General features: G+C 37.4%; 1 protein-coding gene across 2 annotated transcripts; it reads right to left on the reverse strand.

The window, feature by feature from the left end:
* Positions 1-562: 562 nt before the first annotated feature.
* On the reverse strand, positions 563-25,550 carry LOC127556644 (zinc finger protein 260-like). 2 transcript variants are annotated; one of them, XM_051989916.1, is made up of 6 exons: positions 25,017-25,550; positions 24,538-24,613; positions 18,518-18,644; positions 18,187-18,282; positions 8,175-8,317; positions 563-3,028 (listed from the first exon to the last, which is right to left on the reverse strand). In XM_051989916.1, the coding sequence occupies exons 4-6, from the start codon at positions 18,225-18,227 to the stop codon at positions 1,191-1,193; spliced, it is 2,022 nt and encodes a 673-aa protein (XP_051845876.1). In that variant the 5' UTR covers positions 18,228-18,282; positions 18,518-18,644; positions 24,538-24,613; positions 25,017-25,550; the 3' UTR covers positions 563-1,190. The 2 variants fall into 2 exon arrangements, with proteins under 2 accessions (XP_051845876.1, XP_051845878.1); XM_051989918.1 differs by lacking the exons at positions 18,187-18,282; positions 18,518-18,644; positions 24,538-24,613; positions 25,017-25,550 and adding an exon at positions 8,441-10,254.

A 25,550-nucleotide genomic window follows, 5' to 3' on the forward strand; every position in this document is an offset into this window, starting at 1 on the left:
ATCCTTATCCCTTTGAATTATCTTATTGTGCTGTTTTATCAAAAGGATACTTTTTCCCCTAATAAAAAAAAAGTTTTGATGCTTTTTAAAAATATTATCATCCTTTCTAGTGATTTTCCTATCATCCCTGCAAAAAGACCCTCCCTTACTATGACAGTCAAGCAAAACAAAACACTATGTCTGAAACTATGCTTCATTCTAGACTTTTCAGTCAAGAGTAGAAGGTTTTTCTTTATTTTTGGTCTTCCAAAATCATAACTAATCATTAGATCAATCAGCATTTTGAAGTCTTTCTGTAATTTCCCTCCCTTTAATTACTGTGGTCAGTGTGTAAATTCTTCTCCTAGTTTTGCTTCTTCACCGTGCATGAGTTCATATAAATCCTCCTATATCCCTGTGAATTCTTGACATTGATGATTTCTTACAGTGCAGTAATAGTTCCGTAATTCACATGCCACAGTTGTTCCCCAATTACATTGTTTTAATTTTTTTGCTATTAAGAAAAAAAAAGGTTCTATATTTTAAATATTTTGGTAAATATGAGATCATTATGACTTTAAATTTTTGTTGATGTATTTTATTATTACATCACACACATTTCTCATTGTATACCTTTTTTTTCCCCTTCCAAAATGTTGTCATATAATGAATAACAAAAAAGGAGGGGAAATAATAAACCAACCACTTTATCAAAAAAATCTGAGATATGCATTTCTTTCTTTCTTTCTGATCTACTAGGTGTTATCAAATCAAGGAATATTTACAGTTAGTTGGGTTTTTTTTTTAAGTTAGTGAATTTAAAAAAATACTAATTCTATATATATTTTCCCCTAGAATGGATGGACCAATTTACAGCTCTGTTAACCATGTGTTAATGTACTTGTCATCCTAAAGCCATTCTAACATTTACCATTTTGTCTTTTGTTACCTCTGTCAACCTTATAGACATGACATGATTTCTTATTTGTTTTCCTGTAATTTTCTCTTACTATTAGTGGTCTGAATGATTCTTTCATGTCTATTGTAATTTGTAAATCTTTTGCAAACTCTTTGTTCACATTCTTTAATCACTGTAAAAGGGAATAGAATTTATTTCTATGTGTCAATTCTTTATAAACCTTTTATATCACATCTTTATCAAAGACACTCATTCATAAGATTTCCTACAATCATCACATCTCAAAAGATTTTTATCCAGTATGTATTCTCTTATGTCTAGAAAGAGATACAATCCTTCTAAAAGTTTTTCCACATTCATTGCATTCAAAAAGTTTTTCTCCAGCATGTATTCTTTTATGTCCATCAAGGTCTTCACAATGATGAAAAGACTTCTCACATTCAGTACATTTAAATGATTTCTCTTCAGTATGAAATTTCTTATGTTTAGTAAGGTCTCCACACTGACGAAAAGACTTTCCACATTCGCTACATTCAAAAGGCTTTTCTCCACTGTGAATTCTCTTATGGTTGCTAAGATTTCCATATTGTTTAAAGCATTTCCCACATTCATCGCATTTAAAAGGTTTCTCTCCAGTATGAATTCTTTTATGTGTAGTAAGACAGTCACTCCTTCTAAAGTATTTCCCACAGTCATCACATTTAAAAGGTTTCTCTCCAGTATGAATTCTTTTATGTTTAGTAAGGGATTCACTTCTTCTAAAATATCTTCCACAATCTTTACATTTAAAGGGTTTCTCTCCAGTATGAATTCTATTATGTTTTGTAAGGTATTCATTCCTTCTAAAGGATTCTCCACATTCATTACATTTAAATGGTTTTTCTCCAGTATGAATTCTTTTATGATTATTAAGGGATTCACTCCTTCTAAAGGAGTCTCCACATTCATTACATTCAAAAGATTTCTCACCAGTATGAATTACCTTATGTCTATTAAGATGTCCACGTCCTCTAAAGGATTTCCCACATTCATTACATTTAAAGGGTTTCTCTCCAGTATGAATTCTGTAATGATGAGTAAGCAGAGTTCTATAGCTAAAAGATTTCTCACATTCACTACATTTAAAGGGTTTCTCTCCAGTATGAATTCTTTTATGTCTGTCAAGATTTCTACAATGACTAAAGTATTTTCCACACTCAATGCATTCAAAGTTTTTCTCTCTAGTATGAATTTTCTTGTGTCTGTGAAGGCTTCTGTAATAACTGAAGAATTTCCCACATTCACCACATTCAAAGGGTTTCTTTCCAGTATGAACTCTTTTATGTATGTCAGGCTTTCTACAATGATTGAAGTATTTTCCACGTTCAGTGCTTTCAAAAGTTTTTTCTCCAGTGTGAATTGTTTTATGCTTGTCAAGATTTCTGTAATGACGGAAGGATTTTCTACATTCACTACACTCAAAGAGCTTCTCTTCGATATGAAGTCTTTTAGGTTTAGTAAGGGATCTACTCCTAGAGGATTTCACACATTCCTTACATACAAAGGATTCCTCTCCAGAATGAATTCTCTGATATAGAATATGACTAGATTTGCAACTGAAGGCTTTCCCACATTCAGTACACTTAAAAAATTTCTCTGTAGCATGAATTGTTAGACAATTTGTAAGGGATAACCTATTGCTGGTGATTTTCCCATGCTCATGTGCTTTTTCTTCAGTGTATTTTCTATAATGCTGCATAAGGTGTGAATGGTAATGGAATGACTTACTGCATTTATTATAATTGCAGAGTTTCTTCTTAGAAAAGATTCTATCTTGTTTATTTTCATCTGAGAAATCTGTGAAGTTCTTTCCATCTTTATTATGTTTATGTAGATTTTTCTTTGTATGAATCCTTTGTTTTGGAAATGAGCTTGATCCCACATGGACTTCTTTCTCTAACACATTACATTCCTTGGCAACAGATTTAGTAGATGTTTTCTTGAGGGTGACTGTCACTTGTTTTTCATGGTTGCCTTTTTGTTGCTTGGCTTTTGCTAAATCAAATCTTTCATTGGATGGCTCTCTTGCCAAAATGTCCTGTTTTGAAATTCCCTCTGTTGTATCACAGCTACTTTCATGTTTAAGGCACTCTATAAGAAACAGGAAAAAAAAGTGTTAATATACATCATTCTCTGTGCTTGAAGGAAGAAAACTAAAATATTCAATTTTTTCTACCTTATCTGTCAAAGAGGAGGGCCGATAATCTAGAACATCTGAAAGAGAGAAGAAGGAACTAATAGAAAAAAAAAGTGGAGGAGAGAAAGAATTGTGTAATGGATAAAAGCAGGAGAGAAAGAAGGACCTAATACCCAAAATTCCAAAGGGAAATCTAATTCAAAATGGGAGGAGGAAATCAGAAATGAGGGGAACAGAACTGGTAGGAACAAGACTATCTTAAAAAAAAAAAGATAAAGTAATTGAAGGAACATAATGTTATGTTTACAGCCAAAAAATTTTATAACTTGAAAGATTATGCAGGATAGGTTTAAAAAGGAATAGAAGGAGCATCAGGATAGCAATGTATATTTAAAAAATAAACTCATAAGAGAAAACCCAGGAACTGAAGAGGGGAAAGTTGGCAGAAAAACAAAAGGAACAACAGACAAGGAACCAAATCTCTGCTCCCAGTTGACTATTTTGTGCACATGAACCCTTTTCATCTTTCTTTGATCTTTTTGGGATACAGGCTTATAAGCCTGTATTATAATATATCATTGTGTCACAGTTTAATGACTTTTTGGTTATAGTTCTTAATTCCAGAATGACTGGACCAATTTGCTGCCCTATCAACAGTATATCTCATTATCATTTCCTTTTTCCCCCCTATCCTTTTTAATCTGACAAATGTGAAGTGAAACTCTGGTTGTATCAATTTGCATTTCTCTATTAGTGATCTGAAGCATATTTCTTATGTTTATTTATAGTATGATTTTCTTCCTTTGAGAACTGCCAGTTCAAAATATTTAACCATTTATTTATTGTCTGTCATTCTTGTTGAATCAGTTCTTTATATATCTTTATCAGAGAAACATGCTGCAAATTTTTTCCCCCAGTTAACTACCTTTTTATTTTAACTGCACTTGATTTTTTTTTTTTTTTGGTGCAATAATTTCTCAATTTTATGTAATTAAAACTGTCCATTTTATTCTCTGTGACCTTCTCTGTCCTTTATTTGGTCACAAACTTCCCCCCTTTCTACAGTTATAAAAATATTTTCTTTTTTATTTCCTTGGGGCAGTTGGGTGACATAGTGGGTGCAATGGCAAACCTAGAATGCAAAGCCCTAAGCTGAAATTTAGTCTCAGACACAATAGCTGTGACTCTAGACAAGCTTCTGTATCATTATATTCATTTATAAAAGGGGGATAATAGTAGCACCTACTTCCCACAGTTGTGAGAATAAAATGAGAATTTGTCAAGGGCTTATCCCTAGCTCTGAGCTCTCATAATGAGCACTACATGACAACAACAAAATTTTCATGAGTTTTGTGTATATCTACATTTGGAACTTTTTGTGACATATAGTATGAGAACTCAGTCTAAACTTACTTTCAGACAGCCGTTTCCCCAGTATTTTTTGATGAATCGTAAGCACCCATCCTATTATTCAGGATTTGGGGGTTACTAAACCCTATTATCATGTTCTTTTGCTTCTGTATATTGTTTACCTACTTTGTTCTACTCATCAACCTTTCCACCTTTTAATCAGCACCAAAAACGTTTGATGAATACAGCTTTGTGGAATTCTTCGAGATTGGTTCTTGCTAAGCTTCCCACTCCCCCACTTCCAGTCATTTCCTTTGCGGATTTTGACCTTTTGTTCCTTCAGTGAGAGTTGTTCTTTCTTTCCCCCCAACTCTCTAAAAGTGATCCTTCAGGCTGCTTTGCTAAGGTGATTACCAAAAATAAGACAGCTGTAAGTCCATCCACATTCTAATTACCTATCAGGAAAACCCTGATTCTCCACTAGACAGAATGATGATAAAGGAATCCAAGTAGGAATTATAGGAAGAGCAGCACAGAGAGTCAGCAGCCCCTGTGTGACCAGAGAAGGACCGTGTATAGCCTGCAAGGGCCTGTGTCTTTGGCTAGGACTTGGGGAGCCCAGGGAAGCAACACTGAGAAGCCTCCCCCTTGGTAGGGCAGCACTTGGAGCAGGGTGAGCCAAAGGCCCAGGGTCCTCAGGTCTGAACTGAGAGACCTGACAGGGCCTCAAGGAATTCGAATGGAGGCCATTGCCCTCCTCATCTCTCCCCGCCCAGATGTCTTCAGCCACTTTCTCCATCTCTCTCACAGAGCTGGATTTCTCCTTCCCATTCCATCCCGTCACCTCTGGTGGACTATCCACCCTTCAATCTCTCTGCTTGTTTCCCTCCCCCTGTAAAGACACCCACGTCTCTCTCATCTTCTAAAACCCCTCTTTGATCTGTTCTTCCCCAGGAGCCATCATCCATCAATGGGCCTTCTCCCTTCTGTGGCTATCTCTTTGAGAGGCCATCGGTCATGTCTCCATGCCCTGTCCTCTCACTGTTATCCTTATAATCTGGTTTCTGGCCTCATCCTTTAGCCCAAACTGCTCTGTGTTCAAAGTTACAAGTGATCTCTTATTTGCTTCTTTAATGGCTATTTTTAAAACCCTCCTACTTCTTTTCTTCAGCCTTGACACCAGTGGTCACCCATTCTCTTTGATACTTTCTTCTCCCTAGGTTTCCCTGACACTTTTCTCTCCCAGTTTTCCTCCTACCTGAAAGCTCCTCAGCTTCCTTCACTGGATCTTCATCCAGTTCACACCTGCTAAAGGTTGGTGTCTGTTTTGGGCCCTTTTCTGATTTCTTTCTCTGCTATTTAAAGCCATAATTCAGAAATTAAAGTTTATAGGCTTTTTTTTTTACATCCAAGGGTTCTAATAAAGGTCTCATTTCTAAAATATATAGAGAATTCATTCAAATTTATAAGAATATAAGCCATTCTCCAATTGATAAATGGTCAAAGGAAACGAACAGACAATTTTCAGATGAAGAAATTAAGGCCATTTCTAGTCATATGAAAAAATGCTTTAAATCACTACTGATTTAAAAAATGCAAATTCAGACAACTCTGAGGTACCACTACACACCTTTCAGATTGGCTGAAAAGATAATGATAAATGTTGGAGGGGGTGTGGGAAAATTGGGACACTGAGGCATTGTTGGTGGAGTTGTTTTACAGATCCAACCATTCTAGAGAGCAATTTGGTACTATACTCAAAAAGTTATCAAACTGTGCATACCCTTTGATCCAGCAATGTCACTACTAGGTCTGTATCCCAAAAAAAATCACTAAAAAAGGAAAAGGACCCAGATGTGCAAAAATGTTTGTGGCAGCCTTTTTTTGTGGTGTCAAGGAACTGGAAATTGAGTGGATGCCCATCAGATGGAGAGTAGCTGAATAAATTATGATATATGAATGTTATGGAATATTATTGTTCTGTAAGAAATGACCAACAGGATGATTTCAGAAAGGCCTGGAGAGATTTACATGAACTGATGCTAAGTGAAGTGAGTAGAAGCAAGAGAACACTGTACACAACAATAAGACCGTATGATGATCAGCTGTGATGGATGTGGCTCTTTTCAACAATGAAGTGATTCAGGCCAATTCCAATAGCCTTGTGATGGAGAGAGCCATTTGCATCCAGAAAGAGGACCATGAGGACTGAATGTGCATCACAATACAGTATTTTCACCTTTTTTTGGTTATTTGCTTGCTTTTTTTTTCTTTCTCACTTTTTTTCCTTTTTGATCTATTTTTTCTTGTGCAGCATGATAAATCATGATAAATATGGAAATATATTTAGAAGAATTGCACATATTTAACCCCTATTGGATTATTTGCTCTCTAGAGGAGGAAGGTGGGGGGAAGGGAAGAAGAAAAATTTGGAACAAAGTTTTGTAAGGATGAATGTTGAAAACTATCATTGATTGTATTTTGAAAATAAAAAAAAACTATTGTTAAAATTTTTAAAAAGAAATTAAAGTTTAGCACAGTGTTAGGCACATAGTGGGCACTTATTCAATGCTTTCTGAAAGCTAGAGAGATGATCAAATCAAAGAAATCAACAACTAGCATAAAAAATTATTATAAATCTGACTCTATAAGAACTAGGAAGGAAAGCATGGATTTTCCACAAAGATTAAATGAATATCTGGAAAAAATGAAATGTGATTTTAAAAATGGAATAAAAGATCTGTAGAAAAGAATTAGAAGGCATATATTAGCTTTAAAAAGCAAGTATAAATCTTACTTAAATACAAAATCTTTGAAAACAGACCAAGGAGAAATAATGAGACAGCAAAAAATCTCAGAAAAAATCAAAAGATTGAAAAAAAGCAGAAAAAGTAAGATATCTGATATAAAAAAACAACTCACCTGGAAAAAAGATGAAAGAGCAATGATTTAAAGAATCATTAGACTCTTTAAAAAACATGATTTTAAAAAACTCAACAGCTAAAATTTTAAGAAATCATAAATTAAATTTGCCCAGATCTATTTGAATCAGAGAGCAAAGATAGAATGTACCATCATCTAAAAGAAACCCCAGAAATGTCTAAACCTCCCACATCAAAGAAAAAATTTTGCAAGCATCCAGAAAGAAGCGATTCAGGTACCATAGAACTACAATAAGGTTCACATAAAAGTTGGCAGCTTCTCCTAAAAATGAGAGTAGATCTCAGAATATAATATTTCAAAAAGAAAAAGATTTATGAGCAAGAATAACTGACTCTGCAAAGCTGTGTATAATCCCTAACATAAGCAAAATGAATCTTTAATGGAAAAGTAGACTTTCAGGCATTTCTGATGAAAAAAAAATCAGAGCTAAGTAGAAGTACAAACATGAGTCCAATGAAAGTTGAAAAAGAAATTCATTTAAGTAATTGGAAAGAACTATATCATGATATAGTATATTATTTTAATAGGTGGAAAAGGAAGAAGTATCCTCACAGAACCTTAATGTCTTTGAAAGTATTAAGAGAGTTCAGTGAGAAAAACAGAGGTCTTGGAGGTGGATCAGTTCTTTCCTTTGGGTTTTAAGAGGGAAAGAAAAGGGAATGTAAAAGAAGTAATGCACTAGTGTAAAGAGGAGGAAGAAGGGGACGGATCATGTAATTGTTTAAATCTGACATGCTTGAGAAGTATATATAAACATGGACGACAGGGAGAAGAGGAGAGTAGCCATTAGGGGAATATCACTCTTACCTGAAATGGATAACGGAGGCTTGATGTCACAGGTACACACTTTGGTGGAGAAACTCATCAGATCCAACAAGGTAACAATTGGGGATAGGTAGGAGGAGAGTAAGAGAGAGGATAATACCAGGGAGGGAATAGTCTCAATGATCCTGAAGGGAAGATCAAAGAAGGGAAGGGTTAAAAAAAAAGAACTAGAATCTGTAGGGGGGCCTTAGATTGCTTCTTAGACAAGCGAATAATTGCAGCTTGGAAAATGTTTAAAAGGCAGTTACCCTTGGTGGCCGTTCTTCCTTTTCTTGCCCTCTCTTCTCACTCCACACTCAAGTTGTGGTATATAATGTAAAGGCAATAACAAAAAGAGGATTTCTGAGAATTCTGGTAGTAGAATCTGATACAGAGTGAAGTGAGCAAAATCAGGAGAACAATCTCTACAAAGATAACAATATTATCAAGAAAAATACCTTTGAAAGACATAAGAACTCAGATCAAAGTTATGACCAACCATGTCTCCAAGAGGACATATGATAAAGCATATAAACTACTTTCTGACAGAGGAGATAAAAAGCACAAAGATAGACATTTTTGGATATGGCTACTCTATGGATTTGTTTGTCTTGCCATGATTATTTATTACAAAGTTTTTGGGGTTTTTTTCTTCTCCTTTTTCTCTCTCAATTAATTGAGAAGGGGATTCGGGAAGAAGAAATTAGTAATAGTGATCCCTTCTCCCACTCACCTTGAAAAAGCCATTGCAACTTTTAAAAAAATGCACATAAGGAAGTTCAAATGGAAGTACAGTCAAATCAGTCAAGTAAGTCAGTTTTGAAAATAACATACTGACTTATATGGAAATGTGTTTTGCATGACTATATGTGTATAACATATCAACATGCTTGCCTTGAAAATGAGGGGGAAGGGCAAGGAAGGCAAGAATTTGGAACACAAAATTTGAAAAAAAGGAATGTTAAAATGTTTTTATATGTAATTGGGAAAATAGTCAATTAAACAGAGAAAACAACAAGCAGAATTTACTATATATATATATAGAGCAGTATAAAGTAGATATTTAGTTTCACAAGAGTCCTATTTTCATGCTCTGGTATGTTTAGAAATGTAATTTTTTTTGTTCTTTAAGTTCTTAAATTCTTTAAGTTAAGTTAATTTAAAAAGATAAAGTAAACTTTTGGTAGTTTGATTAGTCTTACACTGAATAAGTCAATTAATTTAGGTAGTATTGCATTAACATGGCCCAACTACAAGCAATTACTTTTGTAAAAGAATGTTTTGTAATTATATCCCTATAATCTAAAACTATCTCGGTAGGTAAGACTCCAAAATATTTTATAAATTTGTAACTCGGTAGGTAAGACTCCAAAATATTTTATAAATTTGTAATTATTTTGAAGAGAATTTTTCTATCTTGTCTTGCGAAGTTTTGTAGGTGCTGCTGGTATAAGCAAAGATCTGGAAACTCTGGGAAAGCCCGTCAGTTGAGAAATAGCAAAACATAATTGAGGTATGTGATATAATGGAAAGTTATTGTACCATAAGGAATTTTGAAAAGGAAAGTTTCAAAGAAATGGGAATACTTGTATAAAATAATGCAGAGAGAAGTGCTTAGATGCAGAATAACAATGTACTATATGTAGTAAAAGCATTATAAAGAAAAAAAACCTTGAAAACTTAATGACTAATTAATGACTGACTATGACTCCATAGGAGTCAGGATGGAACATACTATTACCCGTCTCTCAACTGAGGAGCAATGGATCCAAGGTCCCAAAAGAGACATATATGGTTGGAGATAGCAAATGTGTGGGTGTCAACTATATTTATTTGTTATAAGGGCTGGGTTTTTGCCCACTGTTGAGATCTGGGAGTAGGGAAGGGGCTATCAATAGAATTTCCAAAATAACAGAAGAAAAGAAAATGCACAGACGAAAAGCACATAGATGGCACGGTGAATAGAGCAATGGGCTGAAGTTAGGAAAACCTGAGTTCAAATATGGCCTCAAACACTTAATGCTTACTAGCTTACTAGCTATATGAGCTTACTGCCTCACCAAAAATAAAAAATTAAAAAAATGCACAGAAGAGAACAGAAAGTCCAGAAGAAAACAAAGACAAGTAAGACAGCTTGGAAAATAACATGTTGAATTTCATTATATATATAACAATGTAATAGAGATGTTACCCTTATAATTCTCTTTTTTTGTTCTCCTTTGTATCTGAAAATATTCCTTTTTGAGAATGTCTATATTCAGAAAAACATGTTTTTAAAAGAAAAAAGAATTAAGCCCTTTGAAGAAATAAAATGGAGGTACGGGGATTTTCTCTGCTTTTGTTCTGCTGTTGCTAAGTGACAGTGGATGTGCTTTATCTGTAGAATTTCACATTGTACTGTTTGAAGAAAAATGATTCAGAGAAATCATTTTAATAAAGATGAAGGTTTTGAAACAAAATGTTCAAATGAAGGGGAGAAAAATCTCTGATTTCATTCTTTTTCTAAACCCTGTATTCTGACCTGCCTCAAATGAAACTGATTCTTTCAGAGTCACCATTGATCTAATCGTCTGTCCTTGCTGACACTGACTCCTTAAGTGATTATTAACATGGCATTTGGCTGCCGACACTGCTGATCATGCCCTCCTCCATGCATTTCCCAGCCTCCTGCTTTCTCCTCTCATCTGTTCAAATCTTCTCAGTCTCCTTTGCTGGATCTTCCTCCCTGTCCTGCCCCATTTACAGTGTGTACACCCAGGACTCCATCCTGGGTTCTTTTTTCTCTTATTAATGACTCTCTCAGACTCTATGCAGACAATCCCCAGATCTATGGACCTGATTCTAATCTCTGTTCTCAGCTTAGTCTTATCACAGGCTCATAGAATCAGACCGGGAGTGGGAAGGGCCTTTGGAGGGTACTTAACAAAACCCTTTCACCTTACAGAAAAAGAAATCAAGGTCCAGAGAGCTTCATTAGCTCTCAATTATCTGGGAGACAAAAGCTGCTCAAAATCTATGACTAGTCTATTTTTTTTTTCAGGCTGACCACACATTATTTTCCCTCAAAGCCAGATATTCCATCTTCCCTCTCTGTGGAAGCCGTGGCACCTGTTGTACATGGGCTGGCCTAGTCCTATAAGGGTGAGAGAGACCTTCCTGGGGAAGTTAGGGTCAGAAGCTTCTCTTGGGCTCTTGCTGCTTCTTGGAGAAGGCTTTCCAACCTTCTAACTGAAGTGAGTATTGTTTTATTTCAACCTTATATTTTTTCTTATATAATTAAAAATTATATTTTATCCCAAATTAATCAGGTTGATTTTAATTATTTACTGCAATGTATTATGTAGTTACTCAATTCCACTGATCTACTACCCTTATTTCTTAGCTACAACCAGATTGTTTGATAATGTAAAAACTTCTTTAGAGAAAACTAAGCTTTAAAAGGAACTAGGTATTCCAAGAAACAAAGATGAAGAAGGCCAGCATCACAGACATGAATGATCATAGACCCAATCAAAAGCAAGTTCCAGATGTAGAATACATTATCAAAACAATCTGGTACTAACTAAGAAATAATAGTGGATCAGTTGAATAGAATAAGTACATAATACATTGTGGTAAATGACTATAGTAATCCAGTGTTTGATAAACTCAAAGATCCAACTCTTTGGAACAAAGACTTATTAATGAAAAACAGCTGGGAAAACTGGAAAATAGTATGGTAGAAACTAGGTACAGAAAAACATCTTTCACTGCGTGTCAAGAAAAGCTCAAAATGTGTACATGATTTAGATATAAAGGCTGATGCCAGAAGCCAATTAGGAAAGCATGGAAAAGTCTACTTGTCAGATATATGGATAAGGGAAGAAATTAAGACCAAACACAATACAGAGAACATTATAAAATATACAATGGATAATTTTGAAAAAAATTATATTATATATTAATAGGTATGATATAATAAATATATAAAAATATAAATATTATATATAACATAATATATAATTATAATCATATATAATGAATTACATAAAATTATAAAGTTTTTGCACCAACAAAATCAATGCAACTAAAAGTAACTGGAAAGCAGAAAACTGGGAGAAAAGTTTTTATATCAAATATCTCTGATATTGGTTTCATTTCTAAAAACAGAGAACTTAATCAAATTGACAAGACCCCAAGTCATTTCCTAATTTACAAATGGTAAAAGGATATGAATTGATAATTTTCAGACAAGTTAAAACTACTTATAGTCATATGAAAAAATGTTCTAAATCACTATTGATTAGAGAAATGCAAATTAAAATAATTCAGAGGTACTATCTCATAGCTGTAAGATTGACTAATGTGACAAAAAAAGATGAAAATGATAAATGCTGGAGAGGATGTGGGAAAACCGAGACATCAATACATTTTGGCAAAATTGTGAACTGATCTAACAGTTCTGGAGAACAATTTGGAACTGTGCCAAAGGGCTAAAAAACTGTGCATACTCTTCGATCTTGCAATATTACTGCTGCATCTATATCCCAAAAAAGAGTTAAAAGAGAAAAAAAGGAAAGTGACCTATTTATACAAAATCTTTATACCAGCTCTTTCTTTTTGGTGTCAAAGAATTGGAAATTAAGGGGATTCCCATTAATTGGGGAATACAATTACAAGCTGTGGTATATCATTGTAATGAAATATCATTGTGTATAAGAAATGACAAATAAGATGATTTCGGAAAAACTTGGAAAGACAGGAATTAATACAAAGTAAAGTGAACAAAACCATTGTATACAGCAATAGCAATACTGAATGAAGAACTGTGAATGACTTAGCTATTCTCAGCAATACAATGATCCAAGGCAATCCCAAAGGACAAACACACTATCTGCTTCCAAAGAAAAAATTAATGTAATCTGAATATGGACACACACTTTCTCTCTCTGTCTCAAAATCAGTTACTATTGCTATCATCCCAGCACTGGAGGAAGGCAAATATCTTGATTTTCAAAAGAGGTCAGAATGGAATCCCAAACCTATATATATGCCCATGATTTTAGTCTGTAGTTCTAGAAAATTCTAAACACATAATAAAGGGATGATTAGTAAAATCTCAGAAAACAAGCAGTGATCACAAAGGGCCAGTGAGAACAGGCGAGACTAAGATTTTTTCTATTTCTTTTCCTTTCTTTCTTTCTTTCTTTCTTTCTTTCTTTCTTTCTTTCTTTCTTTCTTTCTTTCTTTTCTTTCTTTCTTTCTTCCTTCCTTCCTTCCTTCTTCCTTCCTTCCTTCTTCCTTCCTTCCTTCCTTTCTTTCTTTCTTTCTTTCTTTCTTTCTTTCTTTCTTTCTTTCTTTCTTTCTTTCTAAAAAGATAAACCAGGCAAATGCTGTAGATCACATTTGCCTCATTTACAGAAATCATTTAGCAGAGTTTTTGACAAAGTCTCTGTTTTTATAAGAAATGTGAGATGTGGATTAGGTGGTAATATAACTAGATAGATTTTGAACTAATAGAATAACTGAACCCAAAGTGTAGACATTGATAGTACTATGTTAACTTGGAAGATCTCCAATGAAGTGACCCAAGAATCTATGTTTGCTCTGTGCTATTAAACATTTTAATCAGTCATTTAAATAAGGCACATTTATCAGGTTTGCCAATGACAAAACTAGAATAGATAGAAAATTCCTACAGTCAAATTAAATGAGGGTTGTTTTTTGTGGCTGTTTCTTTCTATTGATCCAGAGAAGTGATTTGATGTCTGTTGGAAACTTGTGAGCTTTCTTCCTGCCTGCTTCTATTCAAGGGAGAGGAAAAAAGACTACAAGTAAGAAGAGAAGCTTTGGGTCTGTAATACCCCATGAGAGTATATGGCATCCTCTCTCTTGTGTTTTACTCTTTCCAGCTTTCATATGAAGACTGGAGACAATTATGATCCTGAGAGCTCCAAAAAAGGTCAAGAGAGAATGCAATCATCAGTCTGGGAGCTAAAATCTGCTGTGGGCACTTCATTAAATCTGAACCCATCCTCCTAGGGACATGGGGGTGAGAGTATCCCCAGATAGAGGGGAAATGTTTTCACTTCCAAAATGTTTTTCAAAAGTATTTCCATTCTTATTATATCTTCACATTAAATAAACCTTTGTAACTGATGTTAACTGGTGAAAAGGAAGTGGAACATTAATTACTGGCTGCTAATTATGGCAGGGAATACATCAGAATGAAGATTTTAGCCAATATCATCATAAAAAGACATAACTAATTCACAGGGATATTCCTGGAGTCTTGCTACATGTGGGGCTTTGTCTGGAATAAAATTTGTAGGGACCTTCAGGAGAGATTCAATGCCTGAAATTTTATATACTATATAACTCTGTTTTCAGGATCTACTAGAGGAAAACGGGCAATTCCCCCCCCCCCCTTTTCATTATAGGATGCAATTATCATTTTCATTACCTTTTTTTCCCCCGGTGTATTTAACTTACAAGTCAATTCCTTTGGAGAGAATTTTTGCAGTCTTTTGCATTTGCTGAAGGTTTAAGTACTAATACTTGCTATATTCTGAGCACAAGTACTGGTTTTGAGGTTAATATGAGAAGTAGGGACTTTGTATCACTAAATCTGGTGAAGAAAAAAAAAGAAAAGAAACCAAAAATTCTCAATAAAAAATTAGTCTCAGCAAATACAAATTTATATCTGTTTTACGACTTAACACTTTTAAGAGAGGGTTACTTGGACCACTGAGGAGTTAAGTGACACAGATTAAAATAAGGTCTTCCTACCTCCCCAGAGCAGATCTCTATTATGCCATCCAGCCCCAATGAGATGAAATATACTGGGGAAAAAGAATTTTACACTTGGATTTAAAAATCAATTGAACATGCATAAAATGGGGAGAATAGTTAAAACACCACTTCATCTGAAGAAATCTGGAGGTTTTAATGGACTGTGGGCTTCCTATAGTGATATAGAAGAAAAGGAAGGTAGTGCAATCTTAGGATGTACCAAAAGAATAAAGCTAGAAATATGCAAGTTGGTTCAGTTCTGAGTGCGACCTTTTAAGAAGAGCATTCTGGAATATAATTGTTCTATTAAAAATGGCCAAAGGATTTCAGAATGACCTGGGGAGGCTTACATGAACTGATGCTGAGTGAAATGAGCAGAACCAGGAGATCAATATATTTGACAACAATAAGACTATATGATAATCAATTCTGATGGACTTGGATCTTTTCAACAATGAGGGGAGTCGAGCCAATTCCAATAAACTTATAAAAGAGAGAGCCACCTGCATCCAGAGAGAGGACTATGGGACTGGAGTAAATTCAAGCATAGTATTTTCACTTTTTTATTGTTGTTGGTTTGCTTATTTTGTCCCTTTTGATATATGATTTTTCTTGCACAGCATGACAAATATGGAAATGTGTTTATCAGAATTACACATTTAACCTATATTGATCCTTTGCTGTCTGGGGATGAGAGAAGAAGAGAAAAATTTTGGACTACGAGGTTTTGCAAAGATGAATGTTGAGAACCAACTTTGTGTGTATTTGGACAAATAAAAAGCTATTATAAAAAAGACATTCTTCAGGTAGAGAGTGTCTAGATTAGGGCAAGAGCACCAAAGGACCTAGTGGGATTATCTGAAGGACCTGAAATCCAGTAGGGAAGGTCCCGAGGTACAAGAGTGCTATTTTCAAGTATCTGAAAGGCTAGCATACAGAAGGAAAATTGGTTCTGCACAGCTCTGGGAGGCAAAATTAGGAATAATGGGTCAAAGATACAAAGAGGAAAATTTAGGCTTTCTATAAGGAACAACAATCTAACTAGCAGACTTCTCCAGAAGTAAAATGGCCTGACTTAGGAGACAGTGAGATCTTCTTTTTTAAAGCTTTTGAAGAAAAGGCGGGGTGGTCACTTGTCAAGTATGTGATAATAAGGGCTCCCTTTTAAGCATAAATTATGCTGGAAAGAATGGTAACTCCTTGAGAATGGGGATTTTTCATTTCTGTCACTTTATCCCTGATATCTACCACAGAGCTAGATACATAGGCATTTAATAAATGCTTGCTGATAGATGGACCATCATTAAAATTTATTCCACCCCCAAATTTTGTTATACAATGTAATTCTATAACGTAATAATAGATTTTCAATGATATATGAAGAATTCAGAAAAACATGGGGAAACCTTTTGTGAAATGAGTGAAAAAAGTAGACCTAAAAGAACAACAGATACAAGGAGGCACATTCTACTGCAGTGACCAGACCCCACAAAAGCCAGTGACTAGACACAGGTACAGACTTGGGAATAGCAAGTAGCCACGCTTAGACACAACCTGTCTCCAAAGGCCCGTCTCTGACTGTGCCTGATAGACTTCATTGCATTTTGTTTGCAGCCTTTCCCAGTGCCAGAATGACACAGTCAAAAAAAATTTTTTTTTGAAAATGCTCTTTCAGACTTGAAGTGTTTAGTTTCCCTCCTCTCCTCTAATTCCTGAAATCCATGGCTTCAAGGCTCAGCTCAAACACCACCACAGGCTCTCTACACAAAGCCTTTTCTTACCTCTCAAAATTCTACATATCTATATCAAGTAACAGGGGTCTTTTCCTCCTTAAATTGTCTCATATTCCCCTTTCTGCATAAATATTGTGTCACACGGATGAACTAAGGCTTCTTTGTATCATTAGGGCTTAGCCTAGAATGCGTGCTTAATAAATGTTTAGGTGAGTTGAGAAGAAATTTTAAAAATTTAGTAATTATTTTTAATTAAGCTCCATTGGGATACAAACAAAAATCAAGACAGCCTTTGCCGTCAGAAAGCTTATACTCTGAATAGGGAAGAAACTTCAGCTACAAGGCAAAGGGTCAGGATTCAGGAGATAAATGTGTGGCAAAGCCCAAGAGCCCTCAAGTTACATAAGCAGCTTGGGCGGCAGTGCCCAGTGCCTGCAGGGTACAGAGGTCCGAGGGGGTTAAGCCTGGAAGAAATTAGGCTAAATGGCAACATAGGTCATAGGTCCCATTCAAGCCATATGAGCAGTCAAGCAAGAAAAGGAGAGGGAACCGTGGGCCCAGGAAGGGAGAGCCTAAGTCTATTGATCCTGGACAGGCTCTGGGATGGGGATGAAGGGGAAAGACCTGGCAATGACAGATAGAGATAAAAACCTTTCTCAGAAATCGGACGGGAGAACAAGCAGAAATGTCACACTGTGACTGCGGAGGGAAGAGCAAAGACTGTGGAAGTTAGAGACTGAACAAGTGCTGAGCCGACAAACCAGATGGGTCAGGAGGATGCCAGCCAGGAGGGCACGAGGCTTTACTTCATGAGGGTTGGCTCAGGGAAAAGGGGAAGAGGAACCTCCCAGGTGCCCTCTGCCGTTAAAGGGGCTCATTAGAAGCAGCACCGGATCCACGCTGTTGGGCCCCACAGGCACTAGGGGACAAGAGCTGTCTGTGAGAGGCACGGAGGGGCTGGTGGGTCCCACCTCAGGGAGCAAAGGCTGGACACATGTCAGGGAGCAATGACTCTGCTTTCTAAAAGTCCAGCAGATCAGACGCCTCTTCCCATCCCGAGATCAAGCAGGCCTTTCTCACTTCAGGTCTCAGGGCCTCAGGGGCCTGGTCTATACGAGCAGATGGGGGGATGATCTCTCGGCCTCCTCCCGGACTGATATTCGGTGATCCTGAAATTCTAGTAGCACTTACCTCACAAAGTGGTTTTGAAGTTCAAAAAGGGCAAAGCCATAATTTACAAGCTACATGTTAATTCTCATTTTGCAGAACCCAGGGGAAAATATGCATCACAGCTGCAGTAATCTAAATAATACTGATTGATGGTCTCAGAAACTGGCAGGGGAAGTAAAGGGGAATGGGCACGAGAACATCTGGACAGATGAGAGCTTTCTCCCTGAGCCTGGAAATGTCCTGGGCCCTCGGCCAAAACCTCCAGGACATTCCCCCTGAATGACCACAAGACACAGTTCTTCCTCGCTGCGATTCCTTCCGCCTGGTTTTCAATCACTCACCTGGAAAGGGGCCTCTTGGGCGGACTCTCTTTGGAATCCATGGCGCTTCTCCTCTCTCCAAATGGGAGACGATACCTGGCTTTTTAGCAGCAAGTCCTGCTCAGAGGAAAGAAATGGGAAAGGCAGTGACAGAGTCTCTCCGGGTCCCATTCTCCTCTTCTATAAAATCAGGGTTTGAGTTAGACAGTCTCTAGGGCCTTCCCCAATATTCCCTCAGCTAGCTGAGCCCCCAAAAGTGTATGAGCACTGGAGCCACTGCACAGTCTCTAGGATAGGAGAAAGTGAAGCCCCCACAAGCAAAGCTAGAATCCAAAAGGAAAGCTGTCTTTACCCAGGGAGACAAGGTTCCTGTAGTTCTCCAGCATCACATCCCTGAACAGGTTCCTCTGAGTGGGGTCCAGGTGCTTCCACTCCTCCCGGGTGAACTCCACAGCCACATCCTTGAAGGTCACCGACTCCTGAAACATTCAACATGTTCCTGCTCACCCAGGATCCTCTCTGCCAAGGATCTTCAGAGTGACCAGAAGTTAGCCAGCTATCTGAGAAGGGTCTTGTACAACAGTTCGGGACCTGATTCCTCATCGCTGCCTTAGAGACGCTAGACCTTCAGCCCAAGCAACACTTCCAGTTGGAGGTCTACCCTCATCCATCTCAGGCCCCATTTCTAAGGCCTATTTCCTGGGGAAATGTGTTTTGCTTCATCATATACATACAAAAATACATCTATATCTATATCTATGTATCTGGTATTGACTTATCAGAGTCCTTCTACCTCCAACAACGTAAGCTAATAAAGAACAGGGCTATAGTCAAGCCATAACAAGCATTTATTAAGCACCTTTGTGCCAGGCACTGTGCTAAGCACCAGAGATACAAAAAGAAGCAAATGATAGTCCCCATCTTCAAAGAATTTGCAGCCCAATAGAACCTCAGTTCCCTTCACAATAGAGATGGGCTGAATAAGGTGGAGAAATCATTTGGATTGGCTCTGCCAAGCAAAAATAGATTCTCCAGCCCGGCTCGAAGGCAAACATTTAAGGAGTTATTCCTTTGTTTATAGAAGGTTTATATTCCACTGGAGAGAACAACAGATACACAAATATGCCAAATGTTTGGGATGTGGAAAGTGTACATCTTTAAACACTTTTATCAACAGAAGGGAGAAAGGTAAATAAATTGCAGATACAATTTTAAACAAATTAAAGCAGATAAAAAACTTCTATACACACAATAGATACAAGGTCATTTTTATGAAGAGACACTAGCAAGTGGAGGTGGTTAAGTAAGGCTCCATGTTGGAGGTGGGACTGGAGTTTATCCAAAGGATGACAGGAATTCTAAAGGTGCAGAGAGGAGGAAGTACATTTCAGACATGGAAGATTCTGTGAAAAGTGATGGAAATGGAAGATGGAATATTGTATGTGAGGAACACTCAGAAGGGCCTTTTGACCGGACCAAAGAATGGGTGCAGAGGGTTACTATCTATTGGGTCTTTGAGAAGTTGTCTGGAATACAGGAGTGAAGGGTTTTTCATGACAAAGGAGCAGGTATTTGCTGCTGGGGGCAATAAAGAGACAGTCAGAATGGTGACTCTGGAGTATTATATTGTTTTTGTTGTTTGTCCTGCTTTTTCAAAAAAGGCGTGACATCAGGGAGGGGATGTCATGACAGGCACGTGGATTGGATTTAAGTGAGGGAAGCCTGTGCAAGGTCACCTGCATCATTTTCCCTTCCAGAATCATCTGGGTCCAGTGGCCAGAGGTAGATCAGGACGACTGGAGATGGCCCTGGCCGTGGAAAACCGTGGCCTTTTTAAGCTAAGGTCTTCAACAAGTCTCAGTTTGACTGAGGCAATACTCATGCAGTGAGGTACTCATGCAGGCTAGGTAGCAATGGAGGCAAAGAATCTCCTCTCTCACATTGTCAAAAACAAATAAACAAATACAAACAAACAAACAAATAAATAAATCTAGGCAATATTAAGAGAGTTAGATTGGAAGGGTCTCTCCTCAAAGTGCAGCAAATCCTTGGGAAAATGGGTATTATACAAATTGTAGGGGCAGCTAGGAGACGCAGTGGACAGAGCACCAGCCCTGAGTTCAAATGTAACACTTAACACTTCCTAGCTGTATGACCCTGGACAAGTCACTTAACCCCAATTGTCTCAGGAAAAAAATATTTATGGAAAATGTATTGGAGAAGGGAAAGCCCTGAGGGAAGCAGATCAATTATTAAGTTATTTCTTCAAAGAACTAAGTCTGAGCTATTTGTTTAATTTTTTTAGTCAGTTCTGTGAAGTGAGAACCAGGAGAACAATTTAAACAATAATAATATCATGTAATGAGTAACAACTTTGAATAATTTTATAACTCTGATTAATGCAATAAGCATAATTCCAGAGAACTGATGAAGATGCTGTCCATCTTCTGACACAGAGATGAATTCAAAGTACCATTTGAGACATATTTTTAGGATATGAGGGAATTTGTATTGCTTCCTTAGAAGCAGTTTTGTTTCTCTTTCTCAATGAAAGTAGAAGAAAGGAGGTAGGAGGGAGAGTGCAGATTTTTGTGAATAAAAAAATTAAAATGCAACTTTAAAAAGATATATTTAACTCTGCAGTACAATGAAAGGGCAACATTTCTAGCATTTAGTGTTCTTCACAATTGACCACTGAGAGTCACCTATTTTTCACTTAGCTTAAAGCCTATTATTCACGCCTCTCCAAAAGTCCCTGGATTCTACTCAATCTTGCTATATGGAGAAGATTAGTTTGGGAAGTACTACTTTTCTAAAATCATAGGCATCAAAGAGTACTCCAAAAGTTTTCATAATGACAAAAATCATGGATAATGAAAGTATCCAGAAGTTACCCAGGATATAGGAAGAATTAAGTCTGTATAACTTAAGTAGTATATTTTATATAGGCTTTTATAAGCTTACCTGGAAAGACTTCAGGATGACAGACCAGTGACCTAATTGCTAAGTTACTGTGTCCTTCAGTAGGCAACTGAAAGAAGGAACTTCTTTTTGTTTCTCCATATCATTGTTAATTTTTGTTTTATATCACCCTTATTTCCAAATAAATAGCTCCTCCCTCTCAAATTCCATGAACCATTCTAATAATTAAGAATAAACAAGAGAGAAAAAAGTTTAATGAACATATCAGCCAAGTCTGGCAATATATTTAATACCCTACAAATAATTCAAGGAAAAGGAGACTCAAATCCGATCAGACATGAGAGGTCTTCTTTGAAATTTGGACACTGAAGTTTCTTGCCCTAATCAAAAGTCTCCCAAGCCTTCCTGGAAAATAAAGTCCACTATAATCCACCAAAGTCCCTTTTCAATTCAAATACTTCTTATGAAGGGATACAAACAGGCCTGAGCTACCTATGCACAATAGAATATCTAATGATAAAAGTCCTCAGAAGAAATCCTCTATCAGAACAACTTAGTTTGGGAAGTACTACTTTTCTAAAACTATAGGCATCAAAGAGTACCCCAAAAGTTTTCATAATGACAAAAATCATGGATAATGAAAGTATCCAGAAGTTACCCAGGATACAGGAAGAATTAAGTCTGTATAACTTAAGTAGCATATTTTATTTAGGTTTTTATAAGCTTACCTGGAAAGACTTCGGGATGACAGACCAGTAACCTAATTGTTAAGTTACTGCGTCCTTCAGTGGGCAGCTGAAAGAAGGAACTTTTTTTTGTTTCTCCATATCATTGTTAATTTTTGTTTTATATCACCCTTATTTCCAAATAAATGGCTCCTCCCTCCCCAATTCCATGAACCATTCTAATAATTAAGAATAAACAAGAGAGAAAAAAGTTTAATGAACACATCAGCCACTTGAAGAAATTTAGGGTAACAGGATCCAGTGACAACTTTGGAGGTTAATGACAAGTCACAAAAAGCATCAATCTCTTGATGGAATCAGTATTCTAGAAAATTGTCAGCTTTAACTCTAACTTTGAGTCACACGTATAGGTTAGGATACTCTTTGTATTCAGGTATTTTGTAATCCCATTCCCTAAGCAAAAATAAAGATAAAATAAAAAAAGGGGAAGGGATTATTTAAAGTCGGAAACAAGTTAGGGTATGCTACTCAGATGAATCCTATCTAGGGCTCAGGATGTGAAGGACTATATGGCCCTACTAGTTTAAGTGAAGTTAAATTAGAGTAAGCTTTTGCTAGGGAAAGAAATGACAGCACACTTTTTGCAAATAGCATCACCTGATAAATAGGTGACCAAATGGAGGTTAGGGATAGGCTGACACTAAACTATGGAGAGAGGGATTCCCCAGAAAACAAAAGGAGAATGTTATAGACGTCTAGGCTCTTTGCTCTTCTGGACTCATCTCTCTGGGCCTCTTCATTGTAGGATACACTGACTTTCCTATTATACTTATCACTCATTCTCCTCTTCATTTTCCTACATCATTGGCCACAATGTGTTTCAAGTTATGGCTCATTACCTACCTCCCCTATTTGTAGCTTTCTTACTCTTTAGCTAATATCATTGCAGTTGTCTCTTCAGGTTATTTCCTAAATTTTCATTCAGATACGTCATAAATTCATAAAATCATACAAAAGGGTGACTTGCTGTTCTGTAATGCAAGCGGTGGATGAAATTATAGTACAAACTACAGAATTAATGACACAGTTTTGCTTCTTCTCCCTATCCATACTATTGAATGTTCCTAGAAATAACTAGTCTTCCAAACTTTTATTCATTTTTTTAAGGCTTTGTTATTTAATAATAGTGCCATTATTGTGACATGTCTACAGCACTCCTCTTTCAAATTTACAAGCTCATTTTTTAAGCTACTGAGAAAGCTTCAGAAATTCTTCTCCATACTTCAAAGATTCACTTGAAGAAGCAGGAACCTATTCTGGAGCAGAATTATTTAGAGAGTAAACTGTAAATGGGATCATCTTTACCATTATCCATTCCCTCCTGCCTGCCTAGATAACTTCTGAATTCAGTTGTAATTTTAACTGCCCTTCCCTGTCTCTTTGTTCACTTTGACTTTTATAATGTGTCACTAAGAAATAAAATGGATCATTGCCATCCCATTCACTCACACTTTCTCCACAATTAGACATCGGATAGCATAGTCATAGCCTGGGCTCTATCCACATGCCCCTGCTTCATACCTAAACATCTCAAACTAAATTGCTCCCTCCAAACTTTTTTAATCAGTTCTCTCACTTTACAATATCCATTCTACCTGTTCTACATCCTCACTGATACCTCAATTCCCTATCAGCATCTTCCATTCAAGGAAAATATCATCAGCTTCCTCCAAACTTTATTTCCTCTATGAGTTAGTTTTCTTGGTCAACTACTTTAAATATGCTTCAGGTTTCTTGTCCATCTTTTTCTTTTCATTACATTCCCTTTTTAGCCCCTGGTATTTGGTTTCTGTTCAGAGGATGGCAGAGAGCTCTCTTTGCTCAATAGGCCATAGTTCTTACAACTCGCCCACTCGTACCTCTCTTCAGAATAGACATTACTGCTTCCAATGATAAAATAATAATAAAGTGAAAAAAGTTTATGAAGACATATGAAAGTGCTATTATTGAGGAATCAAAGCTGACTCAGAGTCACGCAGGTAGTAGGTGTCTAGGGCAGAATTCAAACTCATTACCTTTTTCACTCCAAGACCAGCACTGTATCTTTGGACCCATGTGGACCCTCAAAACTCTGCTCTTTGAAGAGTTGGAAACTGAATATTGTCTGGTTTCTTTAAGGCTGTCTATATTCTGGGCACAACTGAACTCATCTCCTATCATTGCCTAAGGTGATCTGTTCATACTGATTCCAAAAAATGTTGTGATGTAACTCTCTATTCTCTAACTATCTCAAACCTAACTATCCCCAATGCCTAATTTAGAGAAACCTTCAAAAATCTTTTCCTGAATCTGAATCCCCACCGGTATCTTTCTCCTAACTTTTTCTCCCAATTTATCTTGTAATTAATTTTTTTATAAACTGATTTTAGTCTTTCAACAGTATCATTACTGGGAAGAGCATAAGCAATGCACATTAAAAAGTTAGTCTTGATCTAGTCTCTGAAATGAAATTCAGAGCCCCTTATTTGAAAGGGCTGTCATCTACACTTTGTTTTTGGCATCCCTTACGGCACCTACCTCAGTAGCAAGCACTTAATAGGTACTCATCTCTACCAATGAACTGAGGAAAAACTAGAAAAGTAGAAAGCAACAATTGTCAAGTCAGATTCTGTCTCTTGGTTTCCAATCGACGGGAAAGAAATCGGTCTGTGCTCGAAACAATCAAGGCTTTAATCATTTTGGTGGTGAAGAAATTCCAACTCACCTGAAAGCCGGTTGGGGGGCCAATAGGGACCATTTCCTTCTCCTTTTAGAAAACACAGAGTTCTCAGAAGTCAGGTCTGGGGAGAAGAAACCCAGCACGAATAAGCAGAGCATTTTTCCATACCTCCCAGCCCCAGGAAGAATTTGGGGACCATGGAATTGGAGCTAGACGGCATCCCAGAGAGCAGGTCACCTGTTCCCCCCCCCCCCCATTTACAAGTGACAAGAGTGAGACTCGGAGGAGTTCCTGATTCGTGTTAGACAAGAAGGCGGTCCATGGGAAGCCCCTCTTGCAGTTTCCAGGACAAAGGAAGCTGAGAAACCACCCCAGTTCTGAGCAGCCCGCACCCGCATCCCCTCTGCTTCCTCCTGCCCCCAGACTGAGGTTCAGGAGCAGGCCGAGGAGGAGGGCTTCTTACACGCGGGAGTCCCCCCCCAAGGCTGCCTGGGCTCCCCGCAAGCTGACCGGGAGCCACTCACCAAGGAGAAGCGGGTTGCTGAGTGCCTAAGGGCAAACGGATGGAAAGACTGGGAATTTTCCCCAGCCCGCTTGCCGGTCGCTCTCCAAGGTACCAGTTGTAGTTCCTGTGCGTGCACGGCTTCAGGCCCAGGCAGAAAGACCCAGAGCTTTTCCTGGGCTTGTGGGAAAAGTGGTCCTGAGGCTAGGGGAAGCCTCTGCGCATGCTCCCGGGGCGCCGCTCGGAAGAGCGCTCTTCTCGCTCTCCGTATCCAGCTCTCGCCGAACCTGAGGTCCCCGTGAGAGCCAGACTCCAACTGCTTTCTGCGCTGTATTATTACTTTTTACTTTTCCCTTTTCCTTTTGTTTTCCCTGAAGCCTCCCCCCCTGCCCCTCCACGCCCTCCAACTCCCCAGGTTCACGGAGTTTCTTCCGACCAGGGGCCGGACTCCCGGAGTCCTGAGAGAGCTGTCCAGCGCACCACCTAGTGCCCCAACCGCGCAACTGCAAGTGAGATGCTGAGAATTTGATAAAAGGTGCAATAGTGAGCACTCGGG

The sequence above is a fragment of the Antechinus flavipes genome, chromosome 3 (assembly GCF_016432865.1).
Source record: "Antechinus flavipes isolate AdamAnt ecotype Samford, QLD, Australia chromosome 3, AdamAnt_v2, whole genome shotgun sequence".
Classification (NCBI taxonomy): domain Eukaryota; kingdom Metazoa; phylum Chordata; class Mammalia; order Dasyuromorphia; family Dasyuridae; genus Antechinus; species Antechinus flavipes.